A 23,140-nucleotide genomic window follows, 5' to 3' on the forward strand; every position below is an offset into this window, starting at 1 on the left:
TTTCATTCGAGCACTTATTTTTACTTTTTAATGGGCATAATTGAAAACTAGGAAATTAAATTTAAGAGTTTTTAGCTCAAATCCAGACAATGCCACTTTGAGGAAAAGGTTCAAATAAAAGCATGCGGAAGCAATTCTAGTACCTAAAAAATTCGAACATGGTACAAGAACTTTCAAAGATAATTTTTTCAAAATTATTTAGATGCTGTAAATGATATTGACCTTGCCAAAATGACCTTGGGTCAAGGTTATGACACACCTTCAGGTCATAAGAAATCTTTGTGTGAAGGATCAACTTCCAATGTTCATCCACAAGAACGATATAGACCAGACACAAATTTTTCACATACAGACGGACAACGTGATTCCTATATATACCCCCAGACTTTGTTTGCAGGGGATTTGATTAATGTACATTAACTAATTCTCAAAAATAAAATTTGCAGGGGATTTTATTAATGTACATTAACCGATTCTCAAAAAAGAAGTTTTATAATAATGACGCTATCAGGTATTTTATTTTGATCTTGCAAATGGAAATAATTCATATCTAATTTATATATCAAGATATTCCCCTTTTCACTACAGCAACAACATCGATCAATGCTGCTGCATTTAAACTATTGAGGCAATGTTGCCTCAGAACCAATACATGAATTCTTTTCTATTAATCAATTAAGGATCCTCGACACCCCATGACTTCTACTTTTTATGACAGTACCTCACAACATGGCGATTTTAGCACATTGTGACACAGTTTAGACCACCATAATTTGTACAGTTATCTTTCTCTGTAGCGCAGTGGATTTTACTTCGGTTTACCAGCCCCCAGGTCCCGAGTTCGAATACTGCAGGGGTTTTTATTTTCATAAACAGTGGTAAAATTTTAAAAGTTGATTTTTTTCCCCAAAAAAGTGAGATTTTTTGGTTCATTTTTAAGTCAAACGCATGCTAAAAATTCAAATCTTTAAGTAATTGAACAGAATGGTCTTGTAGGCAAAACTTTTCCCAGGTGTGTGGAGGACCCTTAATGGATATATAAAAGCACAAGTTTTAATCTTTGAGAATTTAATCAACACAGCTCTGCAGCCTTTTATTCTGAGTTCTTTTCCCTTGGGATCATAAATGACCATTTCTGTCCCTTTCTACTCCTTTTTCCCTTTCCACTTGTCTTGTTCTTCAAGTTCTCTGTGTGTTCCATCACAGAATGGCTGATTCTTCGTCTGTTTACAATTACACAAGAAATATGTCTTTTCTTCTTCCACCCGAAAAACCAAAGGTTTGAATTTGACTTTTGTCCAGTTCCGGTCAGCTAATGTCTTGTGTGTTCCATCACAAAGGGGCTGAAACAAAAAAAACTTCATTTTAATCATACAATTTATTTTTTTAAATCATGATAACAATTTACTGAGGGATTTAACTATTATTTTTCATATACTATTGATGCTATTATGTTTAGGTTAAGTCATCCATCAATAAAATAAAGGCTATGCCTGTCCACTTTTTTATATCATTACAAATACAATAGATCATAGAAGCTTTAGAGTTGAACAACCACCTTTGACAATCATAAATATGGAAGAAATGTCATCTATCTAATACATAGAGTTGTCAACTTCAAATAAATAGAACTCAAATTGTACAAAACATTGGAATGCAACCAGCTGTATTTGATTTTTGAACCAACAATAAAAATTAAAAAGAAATCATCTACCATCCATACCAAATTAATACATCAGTTAAATATTATTGTCCATAGATGAGATTTATATATGGTTGAACATGTGTGTTTATATACATTTCGTACAAAATCCAAAAACATTGATGCCAGCAAAAATTAATGAAACCTCAGTATTGAACGTGTAACTAGTGCTGCTAATTTGCAAACCTGTGAGTGTGAGTAACCACAGGAACACCAGTGGTAATTCTTTCCAGGCTTCAGTTCAACTTTTGCTGGCTTCTTCTCATACACCTTCCCTTTCACACCCAACACTTGATTCTCATACTCTTTTAATACTTCAGATTCTGGGTCGAAGCCTTTTCTGAAATATCTGTGACGAACTGCTACCAGACACTGCAAGAGTTTGTAATGTATGATTATCATCAAAACTTTTACATTAAAAATAATTGTTAACTATATATAGATAAACACTGATAAATGCATGTACTTTTTGCCTTCCTTCTTCGTGACCACCCCTTTACCATGTTTACTATAAAATACACAGGTAGGTAAATAAAGCTATGTAAGTAAATCAAGCCACGTTGCTAAATCTAGTGATCAATTGTTCTGGGCCTGTTTGTTTCAGGCGAATAACACATAACTTGCCTAACAGAAAAAACTTTTAGACAGGTTAGGTAATTACATGAGACAGACTAAGTTAATGGCTGTCATTCGTCGTTATTTATCAAATTTGTTAAATGAACATGCATGCGATAAATATCACGATACATTTTCGTATACTTTACCGTCTGGTTTTGTCGAATAAACGAAATATTTTTCAAGGACGATAAATGTTTCATGGAGAGCGCCATCTTTATAGTCCCGCAGCTAAAACAAACAAAATAAAAGTCTGATTTATAAAAATCATTAAGCACTACAGTTAAATCTAAGATATTTCTTATATGATTAGTTATTGAATTTTTAAGTTATTTAAAAAATACTATTTGTTTACATTCCCGTACTGGCGACCAGTTTATTTACCCCGTGACTATTTTGTTACTAACTTGACTTAGCGACCGGCATAGTAACGGTGAATTTAGGTGATCGAAAAAGCCTTTTCCCTAGTGTGTGTTCTACAACGGAGGAAATATGAGTCAAAGACAAGTTTTGCAAGGTAAATTGATAGTTTATATATGCATGTTTATTCTGATTTTACGCCATATCTTAAATATCTGTAAATTTAAAATTGAAAAAAAAAATATACTTTAATTATAGAGTTTCTCTCAACATGATTTAGTTTGTCATCATTTTTGATTGATAAAACTATACCTTGAATCAAAACAAAAGAGTTTTTGTTCTGTCAGTTATACTCTTTTGGAGGCAGATAAAATCATATTTCATGAAAAGCATGAATTCATATATATGATTATATCATATTTTTTTTACCATAAAAACAACGGACTTTTCTGTTGATATATACGATAACATTACCTGCTTTGTAATATACATTGTATTTCAGTTATTGACATAAACTGTTTCAAATTTGTATGATCTAAGCCTTTTGCAAAAAACGTTTGAACAAATTATAAGTGTATCTTAATTAAAATGCAGATCATTGATCATGCATACATATGTGACTATAAAAATAACATTATTCTCTCCATTAAAACCAAACAACTATATTCCCTGTCTTTCTTACAGTGTTTGAGCAGTATCAGAAGGCTAGAACTGGGTTTGTACAGACCGTAGCAGAGCTAGCCAGCAGGCCCCAGAACATTGAGACTCTTCAGAATGCTGGAGTTATGTCCCTTCTTCGACCGCTCCTTCTGGACATTGTGCCCACAATCCAGCAGACAGCTGCCCTCGCCCTCGGCAGACTGGCCAACTACAATGATGACCTGGCAGAAGCTGTTGTCAAAGGAGACATCCTTCCTCAGCTTGTTTATTCCTTGGCTGAACAAAATGTAGGTTTCTCTCTCTCTCTCTCTCTCTCTCTCTTTAGATCAATATTTCTCTCTCTTTTGATCTATAGTTCTATCTTCCTCCCAACATTCATAACATTATATAGTACTTGCGTATATATATGTATTAATAGAATTTCAAAATAGGAAGAGAAAACCATTTGTTTTTTACATTATCATTATAATTTTTTTATTTTTTTTTACACATTTAATTCTTTGATAAATACATCTAGATTTTCTTAGATTCAATCAGTGGTTACATGTAATTGAAAGCCCATATATCTTTATGCCACAGTATTTAAACTGCTTTATCTTGAAACATTTTGATTTGCATTTCAGAGATTCTACAAGAAGGCAGCAGCTTTCGTCCTGAGGGCAGTGGCTAAACACTCCCCACAGCTGGCCCAGTCGGTGGTGGACTGTGGGGCTCTGGATGCCCTAGTGATTTGTCTGGAGGAGTTTGATCCCGGGGTCAAGGAATCGGCTGCCTGGGCGCTGGGATACATTGCCCGGCATAATGCTGGTGAGTTCATTAATGACAATGTTAATTAGGTCACTATATGCAAAGAAATTACATATAAACATATATTTAAGACCAAGGTATTTAGTATTGACTTAGTTATACCAAGACTGACAATGGATTATCAATGATTTTTTTTTATAACAAAAATCTTGGAGTGAATATATAAATTGTACGTTTAAGTTCTGTGCATGTTACTCATAGTATATGTATGTAGTTGTGACACTATATCATATGGCTGGCTGCACGTACAGACTATGAAAGTTTTATATAACTCCTTCTCTTCAAAAGGCTGTTGCTCTTATCTTTGGTTTCAGTGGTGCTATAAAGCTGATGAAATTTAATTTCATTGATTTCTTTGGGATAGGACACCAGCTTAACTTAATTTTATTTAATAAATATCTTCTTTTTTTATATCCATATATATCCTTTTCTCTTTACCGAGCTGACCATTTTGTCATTTCACCAAGTAATATACTGAGTTGTCCTTTTATTTATCTACTGTAAATTCCTAATTAAACTCAAGGAAATAATACAAATGTAGATGCTTAAGTACTCGCGTAATGTAAGGAATTTACAGTACATATTATTTGGACTGATATTCATGCATTCAATGATCCTTCTCTCTTCCCAGAGCTGGCCCAGGCTGTTGTAGATGCAGGAGCAGTCCCCCTCCTTGTTCTCTGTATACAGGAGCCAGAACTGTCCCTGAAGAGGATTGCTGCCTCGGCCCTCAGTGACATCTGTAAGCACTCCCCAGAGTTGGCCCAGACTGTGGTGGATGCTGGCGCAATAGCCCACCTGGCTCAGATGATCCTTAATCCTGATGCTAAACTCAAGGTAGGTTAATCTTCTAAAGTCTCTTTCATTTTGCCATGTTAAAATATAATATGGCAGGTAGATATTCTATATTTGATTGCAAGACTTGAAAAGGGGAATAACTCACTTTATGTCAATTTAGACTAGAAAAATTAAAACTGGGCCATTTTATTTTTTTTTAAATGTCAGTCAAGTTAATGAATGCAGCAGCATTTTCCTGGTGTAGCACCACTCAGATTTTTCCATAAACATATTTTTTGGCCTTACAGAGGAAAAGTTTTTTTAAATGTTGCTTCATGCATAATTAATATACATGTACTTATTTATTTTCTTCTTTAGCTTAAGAAAAAAATGCAGATATATGAAATTTTCAGAATATTCTGTATAATATTCTAAATTAGTTAATAGTAGATTTGAGGGTTGTTCCATTTTAAGAAGTTGTATTTTGAATATAAGTTGACGTGCCAAGTTAATTTGATTTTTTTTTTTTCACTCCTTAGCGCCAAGTTTTCTCGGCCCTGAGTCAGATTTCCAAACACTCTGTTGACCTGGCTGAGATGGTTGTTGAGGCAGAAATATTCCCCGCCGTACTGACGTGTCTGAAGGACCCTGATGAGTACGTCAAAAAGAATGTCGCCACATTGATCAGAGAAATCGCCAAACACACACCAGAGGTACAAAATCTCTTTAAATAAACAATATCTCTATTTAATTATTAATAATAAGAATTGTCTCAAACTTTTAACATTAACTTTTAATTTAAAATTCCCTTAAAGAAACAAATAGAAATAAAAGCTTTTATCAAAGAAAAGTCTGTAATGTACTTTATCTAAACATTTTTAAAAATTTTCTTACTGTATGATTTTGAATTATTACAATTACATGTAATATCAATAGTTAAATGTAATAATTTTTTTTTGTGTGTGTTACACAGTTAGCCCAGCTGATCGTGAATGCAGGAGGTGTAGCAGCTGTGGTGGATTATGTCGGAGAATCCAAGGGAAATATCCGTCTCCCAGGAATCATGATGTTAGGATACGTAGCAGCACACTCCGAAAACCTCGCCATGGCAGTCATTGTGTCAAAGGTAAAACAGAAAATCAAACTATACTAGTGATTATGTAAAGTAAGAAACAATCAATGCAACTTTGATTGATTCATACATAATTTCAAAAAGATATTAATACAGAACTTTTTGTTTACTTAACTGAGTTCAGCAGTGTTTGATTCATCCAATTTTTTACCCCTTGAGTACATATGTACATAAATGGGGATTGATTTTAGATTTGATTTTAAATATGTATTTTTGTTTCTATATGTGAATGATAAGCCCCTCTCACTTTTGATAAAGTTTTAGTGGAAAAAATTGCATTCTATACAGGAGACTTTACAGTGCTTTGCTTTGTTGGTAGGGTGTGGTGCAGCTTGCCATTGCTCTATCTGAGGAACCAGAGGATCACATCCAGGCTGCCGCAGCTTGGGCGTTAGGACAGATTGGTCGCCACACTCCCGAACATGCAAAGGCTGTCGCGGTGGCTAATGTATTACCTAAGCTCCTTCAGTGTTACCTCAGAGCAGATGCCTCAGAAGATCTTCAGACAAAGGTTAGTATCGAGGTCAAAATGTTCTGGGCAGAATAGATAGAGATCACAGCTAGAGTCATAGGCAGAACATGTAGAGTTCAGAGGGTCAGGGCCAGAACAAATAGGGTTTAGAGGGTCAAGGGCAAAACATATAAAGATTATTGAGTCAAGGGTAGAACATATAAAGTCAGAGGGTTAAGAGCAAATGCCAATATTTTCTTCAAAAATCAGTTTGATATAAAAAGGAATTTTTGAATGTATGAAATCAATATTTGATCTGTTATAAAAAATTTAGTTGTTTGGTTATAAAAATTTTGTGTTAAGGATATCGCCACATAATTTTCCGTGTTTTTTTTATTTTATAGAGCAAGAAAGCCCTAAAGAACATCCTACAGAAATGTGTCCATCTACCAGCCCTCGAACCTCTCCTCCACGACGCACCTCCAAACATCCTCAAACACGTTGTCGGACAGTTCAGCAAAGTTCTACCCCACGACTCCAAAGCCAGGCGCTTATTTGTCACAAGTGCAGGTCTCAAAAAGATACAGGAAATCAAGGCCGAACCTGGCTCTGCACTGGCTGAATACATCAACACAATCAACAACTGCTACCCAGAGGAAATTGTCAAGTATGTAGTCATTCCGTGTTTAACTTATATTATTCAGCTTATTATATATTGTATAATTGTACATGTAGTACAGTGTAGGTATTGTAATGCTATAATATACCCACTTTCAGTATCTCAGACTTTCAAATAAATAAGAAAAACTTAAAGTGGTTTCTAGATATAAGAAAGATAAAAGGTGAAAATGACTCTTTCTGATTTTTTTTAAGGGGGGGGGGTTGAGGAGGGTTGATAGTCTGGGTAAACTAAAAAAAAAATTAAACCACATGATATAGAAGTCCAGAGAAATCTAAATCATAAATTTCATTATACATTATGAGGAATAATTAGACAGAGTTTCATTATTAGCTAGGATATAAATGAAGCATGATGAAATATTTATTAATCTAATCGAGAGTTATCTCCCTTATCAAAGGATCTCTAAACCTTAAATAAAAACCTTTTAACTATCAACTTCTGCAGTCTTATTTTATCAGGCTTAAATCTTCATGGTCACTTAAAAATGACTGTAAAAACAACATTAATTATCTAATTTCTAATCACAGGATAAAATGTGACTGTATAAAAATTTTTTTTTTTAGTATCTACTATTAAATTAACTTGATATTTATTTATTTATTGTTTTTATCAAATTTTCCAGATACTACTCTCCAGGATATTCCGACACTCTGCTAGAGCGAGTGGAACAGTACCAACCCAGCAAGTAAAGTATAGGACCACTATCTTAATAAAATCATCAAGTGCAAAATGGACACAAATAACACAAGTGCAAATAGGACGCTGAAAAAATTTATGTGACCAAATAAATCGGACAACAAGAAGATGGAAGAATTTCTTTTTTTTCCCTGTTTTTCTTTTGTTTGTTAGAGAAGTTAACTTAAAAAAAATTATTATAGCATTTACATGTTAAATTATATGGGGGTGCTGTTGATTCATACATGTCATTTAGATCTGGTGATATTTATTTACTCAAATATTTGAAGAAAACTGAATTAGAATAAATATTACTGTTTTTAATTAAACTAAACATTTAGAGTTAAAAAATAAAAAAATTCATGAAAGTTTGTTTTATTTATATTATTTACAAAAACCATCATTTCAGAGCTTTTATATTGTACATTTATATTATGATTATTTATAAATATGTTTGATTTCTCTGAAAAGAATATGATAAGATAATTGAAATTATAATCAATGTTATTGCTATTACTGATTACATATAATTATACAATAAATTTTTCTTAATCTTTAATATCTGCTTTATTCTTTTTTTTCTGTACAGTTTGGTTTGCTCTGGCGACCATACTTTTCTGTCATTTTACAAAATATGAAATTCTTATACTATATGATAAAATTGTACAGCACTTGTACAACTACGAGTAATACATGTACTGCAATGAATGAAAAAGAGAATTGTACACTAAGATGTTTATGAACTCGAGATCAGATTTAAGAGGCGTAATAATGCGTAAACGGGCATAATAACGTCTTTTCAAAATGCACAAGGAAGTTGAGAAAGCACAAAAATGCGAATTTAGACATTATATAGCTTTTAAAAAAGCAAGATGAACGGTTTTTGACGAGTTTCATAAAGGCATAATTAAGCCCGAAATAATGTCTTTTCAAAATACGTTATATTAGTACGCGAAATTTTTTTTCATCCAGTGTAAAAGTGTAAATGGTATATTTATCGAGTTATATTCATATCTAGTACAATGGGATTTTTAAAATAACGTTATTATCAATCCACTTTAGTTTAATTAAATTGAATTTACAGATACAGCAAAATTACATCTACAAATATTAGAAGAAATATGCACACCCCCCCCCCCCCCCCCAAAAAAAAAATGAAAAAAAAAAAATAAAAAAAAACCCACCATTATACACACGTCAATATACTCACATGCAGGATTTGTGCTCAGTTGCATTAAACAAGAAAAAAATGGTCTTAAAGCCGAATTTTTTTGAAGTACTAATTCTTTGAAAGACACTGTCTAGATATAAGAAAGGTGAAAATCAATAAATTATTCTGAGACGCCGGAATTCATGCATATTAAACAACCCGCCTATATTTGGGTAAAAAGATGGAATCTTAAGTCCAAAAAAATTTCCTTCTTAGTACGCCGAATTAATTTTTCCTTTGAGTAAGGATAATAACTTCACTTTAATATCTTGCATATCTTTCGAATCTTTTGATCCATTATCAAATAACATTCACCCAATCGTAAACTCTATTCTATCTTTTCACGAGGCGTATATATACATACATGTTTGAAGGATATATAAGCCTAAAGAACATACTTTAATTAATTTCACAATAGATTCTGGCCGCGACGGGAAGTGTATGCTGGGATATGTTGTTCGTGCTGGTTTTAACGTTAATAACGTCTCTTCTAGACATGTCTGCCTCTGCATATTTGGAAATGAAACTCAAAACTGACGCCAACTACCAAAACGTGATCCCTCTGGACATCAGATACGACATCGAGGCCGCGTATGACGTCAGTCTTTTAACCTGCTCCTTCAGATGTCTTCAAAACCATCCGTATTGCTGTGCAATTCTGTATAACGAAATCTCGAGATCATGTCGAGTACTAAATAGTTTTCTAGATGATGGTTTGGTTATGACGTCACATGGAGAAACATGGACATTTCTAACTAAAGAGCAAGGTTTTAAAGCGTGACAAAACTTGTCATATTTATAATTTTGAATTAACACCCACACCAGGTGCGGATCTCGGATTTTTTTTTCAATTGGAGGGGAGAGGGAGTTAATCCTCACCACCCCACCTCCTTACATAAAAATCTTCTACTTAGTTTCTACCATGTGAATTTACAAGCAAGGACAAAAAATCTTCCCTGCATGCAATCGAAATGCTAATCTTTTGATGAAAACTATTGGGAAGAGGTTCCTGTCCACTTCCGGTTTTTTTTAATCCGCGCATGCACCTAGCAAACTCAAATTTTATAATATGACAAGCCTTTTGTCATTTACTTTTGCAATAATAGCCATAACTTCTAAACATGTAACTTTATAGACTGTATTTACTGTTTTCTTTTCAGTCTGTCCAAGTGGATGGTTCCCGTTCAACGGACACTGTTACTCTTTCGTAGAGACCAAGTTTAACTGGGACGATGCTGAGGTATGTTAACTGTTCTTGGTATAATTTCTACAACTTTCTGCTAAACATGGGCATAAAATTTCATGCACACAGTTTATTTTATTTTGCACATTTTCAGAAATCCTGTATGAAGAATGGTTCATATTTGATAGAGATTGGTTCGGAATCTGAAAACAAGTGGGTCGTGGATTTTTTTGTCAGATCCAAACTACGAGGTGAGATCCAATGCTTGGTTTATACCGGTTCTTTTTTATTCCCTGTGTCCAACGATCAGTTGTGAACCAACTTTAATTTGCGTGCGAGACATTTTCGCGAGTTTCGCGAGTCTCGTCGTCCAGAATTTTTTCACCGCAAACCAGCCCAGTTCCCAAGTGTGGGTGGTATTTATTTTTCAGGTAATCTTCATCTTGATCGCGAAAATTGTTCGCCGCAAACTAATTTATTTCCTGTAAATCGCGAAATTAGGTCGTCGCAAATAGAAGTTGGGTTTCATTATATCGAAGTGTTAACAAAATACATGTTTTGCAAAATGCTTCATTAGAAAATCTAAAATTACCATGTAGGGTTAATCTTCCTAAAATCATAAGGCCTCATTCAGATAAAAAAATAAACTAATTCAGTTTTACTTGATGACCAAATATCAATATACATGTATGATGATATTTATAATTCATTCCAATGAAATTAACAGTAGGGTACTTGACTCCAGTATATGACCTCAGGATATATACATATTGATATAAATTTATTTTGATTAATTTATCAATACGCATCAAACTATGCCATTTCGTCAGATATAATCATGTAGTTTTTTGCAAACGAAGCAGATATTTTATATTGTTTTTGCTCTTTAAAAAACCCCCAGAAAAATGTGCGGAATATATGGAATGCGCTTTTTGGATTGGGTTTACTGATCAAGCTTTGGAAGGAACGTTCTCATGGAAACATAACAACGAGAAAAGTGAATACACCAACTGGGGGACAAATGAGCCAAACAATGGCGGCGACGAAGACTGCGCCGTATTCACAGCGCCATCGATATCTTATAAATGGAACGACGGCAGATGCCCAAAACCAATGATGTCTGTTTGTGAAATGAATACAAACATGTAATTTTGTTTTATTGAAACGTTATAAACATATATCGTTACATGTTAAATGGTCTTTGTCATTTTCTAGACTACAGTAATCTCATTTAGAAGGAGATACATGTATGGATAAAGAAACAGGAATTTTTAGAAAATATTTTTATGGCTAAAATTTGGGGTTTTTTTTTTTTGGTTTTTTTTTAATAAAATAATTGTCTGTATGACCGAAGAAAACAAATCTTAAGTTTTAAGTTTAATGGTTAAATTGGTTACAATTCAGCCTCCTTAATTGTGTTGCTTTACTCAAAGCAAGTTACATGCATGTACATATCATAATTTTATAATGAGATATTAGTATAATAATAAATAAAAGCTTTACAGTAAATTGTTGAGTATACATGTACTAGATCAAGTCGAAGACGCAGATATGTAATATTCTATAGAGTTCATTCACAATGAAATAGATGTCCACAAACTTCATTTCTGTATGATTAGCATGTAACCAATTTATTTCCAGTTAATCGCGAAATAAGGTCGACGCAAATAAAAGCTGGGTTATATCATATCGACGTACTGACAAATAAAAACCACGTTTTGTAAAATGCTTCATTAGCAAATCTAAAATTACCATTTGGGGTTAATCTACCTAAAATCAAAAAACCTCATCTAATAAAAAAAAATAAACTAATTCAGCTGAGAATATAGTTTTACTTGATGACCAAATATCAATATACATGTATGATGATATTTAGAATTCATTCCGATGAAATGAATAATACAGGAACTTGCATTCCAATAAATGACATCAGGATATATACATATTGATATAAATTTCATTTATTTATCAATACGTTTTAAACTTTGCCATTTCGTCAGATAAAATCATGTAGTTTTTTTCAAACGAAGCAGATATTTTATATTGTTTTTGCTCTTTAAAAAAACCTAGAAAAATGTGCGGGATATATGGAATGCGCTTTTTTGATTGGGTTTACGGATCAGGGTTTAGAGGGAACGTTCACATGGAAACATAACAACGAGAACAGTGAATACACAAACTGGGGGACAAATGAACCTAACAATGGTGGCGACGAAGAATGCGCCGTATTCAAAGCGCCATCGATATCTTATGAATGGAACGACGACAAATGCACAAAACTGATGATGTCCGTTTGTGAAATGGATACAAACATGTAATTTTGTTTTATTTAAACGTCAAGATAAACATATATCGTTACATGATTATGGTAAGTTATTAAAGAGGTTGGATGGCCGTAGTAATTTTTTAGACTGTTGTAATCTCATTTAGAAGGAGAGCTATGTCCAAAGATTCAGGAATATAAAAAAAATTATGGCTAAAATATGGTTCTTTTTCTTAATAATAGTATCTAACCGAAAAAATCAAATCTTAAAATTTAAGTTTAATGGTTAAATTTTTGACAATCCAGCCTCCTTAATTGTTTTGCTTAACTTAATGCAATTTACATATATTTATATTTCATAATTTTGTAATGAGATATTAGTATAATAATGAATAAAAGCTTTACAGTAAATTTTTGTGTATACATGTACTATAGATCAAGTCGAAGACGCAGATATGTAACATTCTATGGAGTTCAGTCACAATGAAATAGATGTCCACAAACTTCATTTCTGTATGAATAGCATGTTAGCTAAACCCCAAAGCTCAGTTTGTATATACCTATTTTAATTTTGACATTGATTTGAAAGGCTGGCAATATACATTTACATGTAACTGGTACAGATTGCCTTTACGTGTACATATACTGTACTTAGAAACAAAACAATATTCTCAATATTATTTGGAACATGGATAGGAATATGAGCACCAGATTTCCACTCAAACTGTAAAATAAAAAAAAAGAATACTTCAAGATTAATGATTTTCGTGAACAATAAAATTACATTAGAATAACATACTTGACAGTTATATAGGTATATGTTATGTTCGATATATCACAACGGGAATATACCATTTGATGAGTTCTGTTAAGATTTCTTGATCTGAATTGGTCAATGTTAATAACAATTAAATGATCTGTATAATTGTAAAGATCATTCAATTCAAATAAAGCATATTTGGACATTATGCAGTGAATACTTTTAAAGAAGATCCCCGGCCATATTGTAGAAACATGTAATATGTGGACCAAAAATGTGAATATTATTTTAATTTTTTTTTGCCAAAAATTTAACAAAACTGTTGTTAAAATAATAAAAAAATGATATGATGTTTTAAATGCTGTTTTGTATGAAAAATGTGCACACAAGACAGTACAAAACAATGCCTTTTAATCACAAAGAACTGCGCAGATGCAGACTTAAACTGAATATCTTAAAATTGAAAAAAATAAAATTATTTATCAAAGGAGGTCATTGGTGTCTACTCTTCAACCATTTGTTGAGAAAAAGGTTGAACCACAGTGGTGGGTCAAATTTTTACAGTGGAATCTTTATAGAAAAATCTCAAAAACCATTTGGTCAGAAAAGCTGTAACTTGTGCGGAAGTATCATCAGGTAGTGATGAGTCAAATTTGTACAAATCCCCAGGGGAAGAGTGGGGCCACAATAGGGGGTTGCAACACTTTACATAGGATATTATAGAGAAAAATATTTAAAACTTTTCTTTAAAACAAATTGCAAAGAAAAGCTGTAGCTTTAGTTAAAGCATCCTCAGATAGTGTAGATCCAAATTTGTAAAAATCTTGATCTTCGGGGATAGAGTGACGCTACATTGGAGGATTTTTTTTCTCTCCAAAAACGCCAATGTCATAATACTAGTAAATGATGCTACTTATTTGCAAGCGTCTTGACATAATGTTGATTCTCAATCGTTTAGACTGTGGCCCCTTGACAATTCTTGGGTTACACAAGGGTTTCAACTTTGATGTAGATTTATATACATTTACACATGTATAAGGAATTGTTCCAGAGAATTGCCATAATCAATAGTAATATGACTTTGAAATTATCCTGTAAAGTAAGTTGCAAAAAGGGCTCAATGTTTAACTTATGAATGTCTGGAGAAAACAGTCAAAACCTCTTTTCATACATGATCCATTCTATAACAATGTCCAGATGTTTTGTATTTGACTCTATAAAGCTGATTTTATATTAATGGCTAGTGTAGCACAGGTGAGCAATGCGGTCCATAGGTCTTTTGTTATCTGTTACGTTTTGGCCCGTTTTGTACACGAGTCAGTTCAAGAAATGTTTACCTATTTTGCACAGTACTTTGAAATTAATGTCAAAACGGGCTTGGTCCCTATACATATTTGGTCCACATGTGTACAAGATTGCTGAACATCTTCCATAAAATGTCTTAATGCAAAAAACCATTATCAATAGGTAAAAAGATCAAATGTACACCCCCTAACTATTGTACTGCACGAACATGAAAAAATTGTGGCTTATTTCAGTGCAAAACTTGACGCACCTCTCTGAAGTGGATCGCAAATCCGGATTCTGTGAATCTGTATCCATGTTTTCTGTCTTTTGACGATTCTTTCTTACCAAGTCATAGCATGTTTGATCTAAAATTTAAACCAAATTAAATTAAAGTGAAAATATTAAAGGTGAATAATTGAACAGCAAAAATGTACGTAATTGCAATAGATCATTTTTTTATGTCTCCGAACATTAGCTAGGCATTGTCGTGCTGAAATATATATTTCCCAATCCTTAGACCTTTTGTTCAGCCATTTTAACATGTAAGCAAACTGTAACCCTTCACTTTATGGGGGTGACGATTTTGTTAAAAATTCTATTAGAGGCAAGTAAAGAGACGATTTCAGTAGTTAGTTGTATGAAAAATAAATGGATCTAACTGTTTTTACATAATTTACGAATATATAAGGTTAATCAACCCAGAACTGGCGCACGTTGTTGTGCGCAAAAAAAAAAAAATAAACAATTTTTTCAATGGGTCGTCGGATTTTTTTTCAGACCGGGAGCTACAGACGTGCAGCTATGTTTATTGTTGCATGACTTTAATTAAACACAATAGTGATAATTAATACGCATGTACATTGACCATGTCCATAAGCACATGCATATATGTGTAGTATGTTTGTCAAATACCGGCATAAAATAACATATAACGTACACAGTGAACAATGCACCCCTGCGAATGTATTCGGAATGTTTTTTATCTTTGCTAAGTACGTAATAAGTCCAGAGGTGCTCGAATGAAAGTTCACGAGACTTCACCGAGATTTGTTCAGTTCCTGTGAAATTTCGAGCGGAAGTATTAGTGTTTTGATAATATTCTCAAAATATGTAGGTACTGGTCATTTTTCATATCATGATCATATCCTACTTTGATTTATGTTAAAACATGAAAATCTATTAAGATACATGTCTAATTTCACCATTTAGAGATAATTTGAACTAGACGATGATATTTAGAACAGAGTTATCGTTCGTGTTCAACCACTCTACACATGGTTGAAAGTACAAGTTTATCTTTTAAAAAAGATTGGTTAGCTAGCGCTGTAGCCATCGTAAAACAAAGAAGCAGATTTCTAAAACATTGGTTTAAATTTCTGAATCGATTAATTAACAATAGGAAGGCACAGTGGTGTACTGGAATTGTGTTTGAGTGGGGTCAATTTAGAATCGTGAATCTAGAGTGGGCTTCACGTCGGCAATGGCATAGCTCATTGACTGTGCCTTAATCATTTTGTATCTACTGTAATTTCAATTTCAAGGTAAAAAATTTCAAGAACCAATGGTACTGTTTTGTAGCAATTGTATCTTTTCGGGCAAACTCGGAAAACATATCCGAAGTTGTTTTCCAAGCTTGTAGGAATTTAAGATAAAGCTAGCTATTTATTATAATATTGAAAATAACTTTGCATTATAAGACCTAAGCTACTGTTACTTTTTGACATTTACAATAAAACAAAAAACTTCATATGAAGATGATAAAACGAAATTCAATTGGAACAGTTTATCCACAGTAGTACAGTATTCCCAGAATCCCCTACTATGGGGCCGAGCATGCGTAATCCAGTGAAAAAGACCAACGTCGTTGCTAGCGCTCGAGAGAGCTAGCAATGAACATTGGCTGCCTGATAAAATCATAGCCATGTTTGAAGCTTTTGGCATGCAATACCATACCTTTTAAAAAGAGAATGGATGTATGTTTTATATGAAAACTTAGTATATAGAGCTATTTTAAATGAACATTCTGCATTTAATATTTTTTACTATTGATGCTATTACTAGGTCAGGCGCGGATCAGAAATTAATCCTAAAAAGGGGATCGCTACTAAGCATTGTAATTGTTGCAATAGCAGAAAAACCTATAATTTCTATTCATTTGTCATATTTATTTCTAGAATTCCTTTTATCCACCAGTTAATGAAGATAAATTTTAAAATCAATAAGCTCTAGATTTTATATTTGACTACAAGTACCTATAGATTCTAGGAAATAGACTATAAATACGAGGCACGATTTTTTACTGCAAAACTGAAAGAATCAAATAAAACCACGTGGTCTAAATTTATATGACAATAATATCGCGTTTTGCTTAACTTGCATAGAACCAGTGCCTGTACATGGATTAAATAAATATCAAAAGTACGCACCAAACACACATCTCATAACCGTTTAAATAAGACATGAAGTCTTTTGAATACCTGACAATGTATTAACACCTCCGAGTCGAATGCTTAGGACCATGAAGTTCACATGAAAGCTGTTTTCACTGAGAAATCAGCGCTGGCAGTAAGGATTTTGTCACAATTTGACTTATTAACTATTGTAAAATAAGTGTTTGAAAATATTAGCATTGAATAAGTAAATAAAAATGTAAATATTTTTTTAAGGGTGTTGTTTACTCAGGGTTTGAGTTCTCGAATCCGGATTGTTATAAAGTTCAATGTCATGAGTAAAATTTGTTCTAAACACAAAAAGTATCTGTGAAATGAATTATTATTGACATAACATTCGATATTTCTACTATGTTATGGAATTATACCAAAACAAAAATAGACTTTTAGCCAAACAGAGGAAATTCGGACTAAATTTTGCAGATTTTGTTTTCTGCTAAAACAATTTTGGAAGTACTCTAATATCAAAAGTTAAGATTTTGTATTTTAGTCTATATAGTTTTGCATATTTTCTAATAGTTTTACCTCATTTGTTTATTATAATAAACGTTTGGCATGAATTTAAAAAATATTGAAATATGCTTAAAAACGAGAAAAGGCACCATATCTCAAAATTTTGATCATTGACCTTATGAAAATTGTATGCGAACAGAATAAGATCAATAAAAAGAGTTTAATACTATAAATGTTTTTGTATTATCATCATTAAATTTTTTGTAAAATTGGATCAAAAATGGGTAGGAATTTGAAAAGTGATAGAGGAAATTCGGACTGGAATATTTATAAAAATTGTGAAGGAAAACTTAATGCTTTGTATGTATTTAGTGTCACTGCCATTCATAAATTGTATTTCATTTTCAAAAGTGTTGAGCAATTTGTATTATTTTCACAATTAAGAAAATCTCAATCATAGTGTAAAAGTTTAAGTGATTTTCCTTTAATTTTCCAAAAATATACAATGGCCATTAACTCAAAAAGTAGGTCATTGACCTACTATTTTGAAAATGAAAAATAACACTACAATAAAAGGTATATAACACGCAATAGTTGGTTTTTCATTATCATCAGTGGAATTTTTTTTCATTCTGAGTAAACGTCATCCTTAAGTGAGCAAAAGGCTTGAAAAAATAATTATGCCTTTACAAAAGCAATTAGAAAAACTAATATTGTCGAAGCGTAGTATTTTTGTAGTAACCCATGATGCATTTCAACTCAGGAATGTCATTCAGCCGATTGGTCAGTTTGTTGATTACGTCAGTGTCTCATTTAGTATGTAAAATAATTCCTTCGCCACATTAAATAGTTTCCCCGACCTATTTAAAACGGAAATGTTTCTATATTTCGTCTAACGGGCATAATCAAAATTTAAGAGCATTGTATGTACTTGCATTGCGTCCTCCTTCGTGCAACTTGCTGCAAAGAGATGTGAAAACGCTAAATTGCTTCTTTGGAATTGTAAACGGAATTTCAACTCAAAACATTCAATTCAATTGGTTCGATATGACATGTAGTGATAACGAACTGTGTTTAAATTCAAAATTCCAAAGGAAAAACACAACACAGGAGCAGTGCAAAAACGGACCTTTAAAAAAATAGGTAGGATCAGGTGTCATGTAGAAGTAATCATCCTCTGCTGACCGTAATCAAGTTTCTCTTCTAAACTACGTATTTTGGAGATTTGTTGATCTCTTGGTGGATCTACAACTTCTTGCCAAGTTTGTGAGGATTAATCTCAGAAACTGTAGGTTTACAGAAAAACTTGTATACCAAAAGGTGTACTCTACGTTTGGATTAAATCCCAAAAAGAATATTATATCCTGTTTGGGTGATTTGTCTCAACCTGCTATTTTAAAGTGAAACTAAACAATTCAAATCAATTTTAAATTTTGTTGAATTAATACCTTGTAAAGGTAAGAAATAAACGCTTTATATCGATAGGAAGTTAGGATATCAAATGTGAAATGCTGAAGCGGACAGGAGATTAAATTCATTCCATTTTAATCAAAACAAACAGCCAAAATGTCGGTCTAATTTTTTCGAATTATTAGAGTGGAACGTCCATAAGTATCAGAAAAATTCGTCAACATTTGTCACCGGGGTTTTGTTTCTTTCTAATATTTGCAAATCTGTAACTTTGTAACTCTACTAAAAATTTGGGATGTCTTGACATACGACATGCCAATCCGAATTTTCCCCAATCTGATAAAAATTAAAGAAGATCCTCAATCCACGCCTTGTTTTTGTATTGTCGCTTTACGAGATTTTGCTGGAACTCGAGTACGAACTCGGATAACCTAAGTTAAACATGAACAACAAACTGACGTAATTTGAACTTTGACTCGTTCTAGAGTTTACGTACCCGTCAGGTATACTCTTTCAACATTGCGTCGAAAGGCAGAGGAGATGAATTGAAGTCTTACAATTGTTGAAAATAGCGCATTTTATTGTTAATTTAGTTTGGCCTATTCATTGCAATTACAGAATAATTTTATTTTTGAATATTTAAATAATGCACACGAATACATAAGCGTGGTTAAAATTATGAGATAGTAGCGTCTTCGTAGGAATTTGGTCTGTTGAAAAAGTAACGAGCTGTGTGTGAAATAAAACGAGTTTATTTTCAATACGTTTTGCTAAGCATTTCTTAAAGATTGTTTGGTACAGTAAATTCATTGCACCCCTCGCCTTTTATACCACAGGAATTATTTGCTGATTTTTTACCTGATTTAAGAAAACAAGAGGCCAATAGGCCTTAACGGTCACCTGAGTACCATAGCCATTGCACAAAATTATCGAGGAGTGTCATAAATGCATTTAATTTAGTTTCATTAAAGAGTAGATTTTAATAATATTGTAATGAAATCCACCTCCCTTCCTGAAATCTTTTGAAAAAGTTTCTTTTAAGCATTGAATTATTTTTATTTTTTGCAAGATGTGACCTCATAACTGCAACGGTGTGTGCATACAAATTAAATAACGAGCACTAGCGCAATATGAAAATTTGTTTACCCACACCGTTGCAGTTATGAGGCCACATCTTTCAAAATACAATGATTTAATGCTAATATTTACGGTTTTTTTTTTAAATTTCTCTTTCCGCAAATATGATTTATTTTCAAAAATCTCGGCCTTATTTAACGAGTAAAGTGCAATTAACGGAAGAGCCATTGAAACAGTCGAGTTAAGCTAACTAAAGGGTACTCATCGTTTTAAATTCTAATAACACAGTTTTATTTTTCATTCTGTAATTTTATGAGTTTACTTTTGGTATACTAAGAAATTAATTGAATTCATTTTAATCTTTAAAAAATGTTTACATCCATGAAATATTAATCAGCCCATGTATAATATCAGGTCGTGATCCGGTTTGAAGTCGGGAGGAGAGTCAGTCATGTTCTGAAGGAAGTCTGAATGTGTTCATACGCACCAGATTTGGTGATTGGGTCCTCTGGCTCCGATTTCACAAAAAAAAAGTTTTTTCTCAAATATTTGAGATTTTCTCAAATTTGAGATAACTCAAATCTCTGCATTTCACAAAAACATCTTAGTCAAGTTTTTTACTCAATTTGAGAAAAAACTTAAGTTACCTCCATAGCAGACTAAAATCAAATCTCAAATAAGAATATGTCATTAACATCATTAATTCAGTATTATATTGTCTGTAATGTTCATTTCTTAGTACTATTCCACTCAAAAATCGGCGTACATGCAATATTTCATGCAGGTTTGATAAATATTTTTCTCATTAAAAAATAACAATTAGGGCAGAGTTATCTCCCTTGACAAAAATGAAAACAAAGGGAACTAATTCATTTGTTTGTGTTAAATGGAATAACTGTGCAGTGATTCTACTTTCTAATGATTTTAAGGTACCCATAATGTATTTAATGTGGTCTTTTGTTTGCTATATAATATATAAGATCATGTAGATATGTCATCTATACTTAGCGTAACAAAGTGTACATTTCATGACGGATTAACATTTTATGACTCTTGTTAATTTAATCCGATTGTTCTCTGTTGAAAACATAAGCAGACAGTTGTTTTATTGAGAATAAATTTAAAAAACAGGAGAAGTTATAAGGAGCCACTTGTGACAATGACAATTCTTGACTCAGCTAAGTAAAAAATTCACCTCAGCTGAGAAATGACTAAGTTTGATTTGTGAAATGCAATTTGAGAAAAATTTCAGCTGAGTAAATTCTCAGGATTTGAGATTAAACTTAGGTAAAAACTTAAGTCGGAGTGTGTTGTGCGTAATCTATAAATGCAATTTAATTGGAGGAAAGAAAGTGAATGTAAATATAACCCTGTCGGTTGGCACAAGACTTAGAGCTCGTAACAGAGTGTATGACATACTACAGGAAAGGTCCAAGGATTCCATACATATTGTTTTTCCCATATAGGTTGACTAACAAAAGAGGTTCTTTTATGTTTTTATGTTTTCATAGATAAACTAAGACTAGGTGACCAGTATACTGCAAGTCTACTTGTTTATTAAAAAAACAATTTTAAAACTGTTTTTGTTTCAATTGATAAAAATACTCGCATAACTATTATGATCATACAACTTCTTAATTACATTATATTTAATGATTAATTACTAAATATTAACAAGCCAAGATAGATAACTCCATTACGAAGAGGCAAGGGACGATAACTTCATTAACTGTAATGATCCTTCTCTCTAAACTCTTTTCAAATGCTTTCATAATATCTTATCGATAACTTTGGTGGACAGCATCATTAATTTTCTTTTCTTAACATGAGAATAAAGTCATTTCTTTCATTGAAATTCCTGAGCAGAAAAAAATGATAGGACAAATGCATACCCCCTCCCCAGCCATACCCTTGCCTTACATGCAGGTGACATGAGATATTATTAAAGGTGACGGTATAATTTTTTTTCCTAAATATGCAATTAGCTTTTATTCTGTGGTTTGTGTCTGTAGAGAAGAAGATCTTTAAACATGATATGCATTAACATTAAAATGGCCATATTGCCCACCCCCTACACTCCTACGATCTGAACCCCTAACCCAGGGGCCATGAATTTTACAATTTAGGTAGAGGAGTTTGTGGACATTATAACCATGCATTCAGTTTATTCCCTACATGTGTGGGAGTAAAGAAGAAGATTTTTTCCAGATGTAATACATTTTCACTATATGGCTAAATTGTCCCCGCCCTAGAGCCTGCCTAAAGCCCTGTCCCAAGGGTCATGAATTTCACAATTTAGGTAGAGGAATTTAATGACATCATAACCATGCACTCAGTTTTATTCAAATCTATATGGGAGATGAGAAGAAGATTTTCTAAGATTACATTTTCACTTTATGGTCCAAGTGGCCCCACCCTTGAGTCTGAGCCCCTGACCCAGGGGACATGAATTTCACAATTTTAGTAGAGGGTTTTATGGAGATTATAACGATGCATTCAATTTTTTCCTCACATGTGTGGGAGTAAAATAGAATTTTTTTGAAAATTTGGGTTTTTTGTATATTTGGCCCCACCCCTGGCAACTAATGGAAGGTAGAGCCATGAATTTCATTATTTAGATGATTCTTTGTACCATTTGTTAACGCACGACGCACGACGACGGACGAAGACCAATTGCATTAGGTCACCTAAGTGACTCAGGTGACAAAAAAACAAAGGAGTCAGCTTCTGCTGTAGTAATCTCGGGTGCGCACTCCTGCTGTTCACGTTATTTTAAGTACATGAGAGTTTCCTTTACTTATATTTATAATTATAACATTATGGGAGTACAAACCAGAGTTCATGAAGAAATTTTGCTTGAGGTCACCTCCTGATGAACTTTGTTTTCACCAATAAAATCGGGTGGCAGCAATAGAAAAGCAATTTAAGAAGTAGATCGAGGGTCTGATTTTAATCAGATTGGGACTCTCCCATAAACTGCCAAAGCAGACTACAGATTTTCAACAACGTATGATTCTAGAGATTTTTTGAAAGTCTTCAAATTTATACTTTTGTGATATTTCTTCTCGTGGTATATTTAAAAGAAATAAAAGTATAAATTTTGCAGTTTTTAAAGGTTTGTAGTTTTGATCTGCAGTAATCTCATTAAAACAGTAGTTTACATATGCAAACTCATTAAAAAAAAAT

General features: G+C 32.8%; 4 protein-coding genes across 4 annotated transcripts in view; 2 read left to right on the forward strand and 2 right to left on the reverse strand.

Annotated features, from left to right (window-relative positions):
• Positions 1-499: 499 nt before the first annotated feature.
• On the reverse strand, positions 500-2,569 carry LOC128163671 (CDGSH iron-sulfur domain-containing protein 3, mitochondrial-like). The gene is made up of 3 exons (XM_052827299.1): positions 2,467-2,569; positions 1,889-2,074; positions 500-1,343 (listed from the first exon to the last, which is right to left on the reverse strand). The coding sequence occupies exons 1-3, from the start codon at positions 2,530-2,532 to the stop codon at positions 1,146-1,148; spliced, it is 450 nt and encodes a 149-aa protein (XP_052683259.1). The 5' UTR covers positions 2,533-2,569; the 3' UTR covers positions 500-1,145.
• Positions 2,570-2,684: 115 nt separating this feature from the next.
• LOC128163670 (sperm-associated antigen 6) lies at positions 2,685-8,420 on the forward strand. Its single transcript, XM_052827298.1, has 9 exons — positions 2,685-2,834; positions 3,362-3,624; positions 3,961-4,144; positions 4,776-4,981; positions 5,461-5,634; positions 5,895-6,047; positions 6,373-6,564; positions 6,909-7,171; positions 7,809-8,420. Exons 1-9 carry the CDS (start codon positions 2,810-2,812, stop codon positions 7,873-7,875), a joined length of 1,527 nt encoding a protein of 508 aa, XP_052683258.1. The 5' UTR covers positions 2,685-2,809; the 3' UTR covers positions 7,876-8,420.
• A 1,054-nt stretch (positions 8,421-9,474) lies between these two features.
• LOC128164284 (perlucin-like protein) lies at positions 9,475-11,514 on the forward strand. Its single transcript, XM_052828058.1, has 4 exons — positions 9,475-9,838; positions 10,232-10,311; positions 10,409-10,505; positions 11,156-11,514. The coding sequence occupies exons 1-4, from the start codon at positions 9,523-9,525 to the stop codon at positions 11,401-11,403; spliced, it is 741 nt and encodes a 246-aa protein (XP_052684018.1). The 5' UTR covers positions 9,475-9,522; the 3' UTR covers positions 11,404-11,514.
• Positions 11,515-12,069: 555 nt separating this feature from the next.
• LOC128162476 (uncharacterized) overlaps positions 12,070-23,140 on the reverse strand; it is a 14,129-nt gene continuing 3,058 nt past the window's right edge. The window contains exons 3-4 of the mRNA XM_052825704.1: positions 14,833-14,929; positions 12,070-13,241 (exon numbers count right to left, since the gene is read on the reverse strand). Of these exons, the coding sequence (XP_052681664.1) occupies positions 13,169-13,241; positions 14,833-14,929 (170 nt within the window). The 3' untranslated portion in view covers positions 12,070-13,168. The remainder of the gene's footprint in view (positions 13,242-14,832; positions 14,930-23,140) is intronic.

Source organism: Crassostrea angulata, chromosome 9 (assembly GCF_025612915.1).
Source record: "Crassostrea angulata isolate pt1a10 chromosome 9, ASM2561291v2, whole genome shotgun sequence".
Lineage (NCBI taxonomy): Eukaryota > Metazoa > Mollusca > Bivalvia > Ostreida > Ostreidae > Magallana > Magallana angulata.

Excerpts from the sequence above, each read along its gene's own strand:
- LOC128163671 (XM_052827299.1), bottom strand. The coding sequence starts at position 2,532 with ATGGCGCTCTCCATGAAACATTTATCGTCCTTGAAAAATATTTCGTTT. Across the intron at positions 2,075-2,466 it reads TTATTCGACAAAACCAGACG|TGTCTGGTAGCAGTTCGTCA; the intron begins GTAAAGTATACG and ends AAACTCTTGCAG. Across the intron at positions 1,344-1,888 it reads GTGGTTACTCACACTCACAG|CCCCTTTGTGATGGAACACA; the intron begins GTTTGCAAATTA and ends TTTTTGTTTCAG.
- LOC128163670 (XM_052827298.1), top strand. The coding sequence starts at position 2,810 with ATGAGTCAAAGACAAGTTTTGCAAG. Across the intron at positions 5,635-5,894 it reads TCGCCAAACACACACCAGAG|TTAGCCCAGCTGATCGTGAA; the intron begins GTACAAAATCTC and ends TGTGTTACACAG. Across the intron at positions 6,048-6,372 it reads TGGCAGTCATTGTGTCAAAG|GGTGTGGTGCAGCTTGCCAT; the intron begins GTAAAACAGAAA and ends CTTTGTTGGTAG.
- LOC128164284 (XM_052828058.1), top strand. The coding sequence starts at position 9,523 with ATGTTGTTCGTGCTGGTTTTAACGTTAATAACGTCTCTTCTAGACATG. Across the intron at positions 9,839-10,231 it reads ATTTCTAACTAAAGAGCAAG|TCTGTCCAAGTGGATGGTTC; the intron begins GTTTTAAAGCGT and ends TTTTCTTTTCAG. Across the intron at positions 10,312-10,408 it reads TTAACTGGGACGATGCTGAG|AAATCCTGTATGAAGAATGG; the intron begins GTATGTTAACTG and ends GCACATTTTCAG.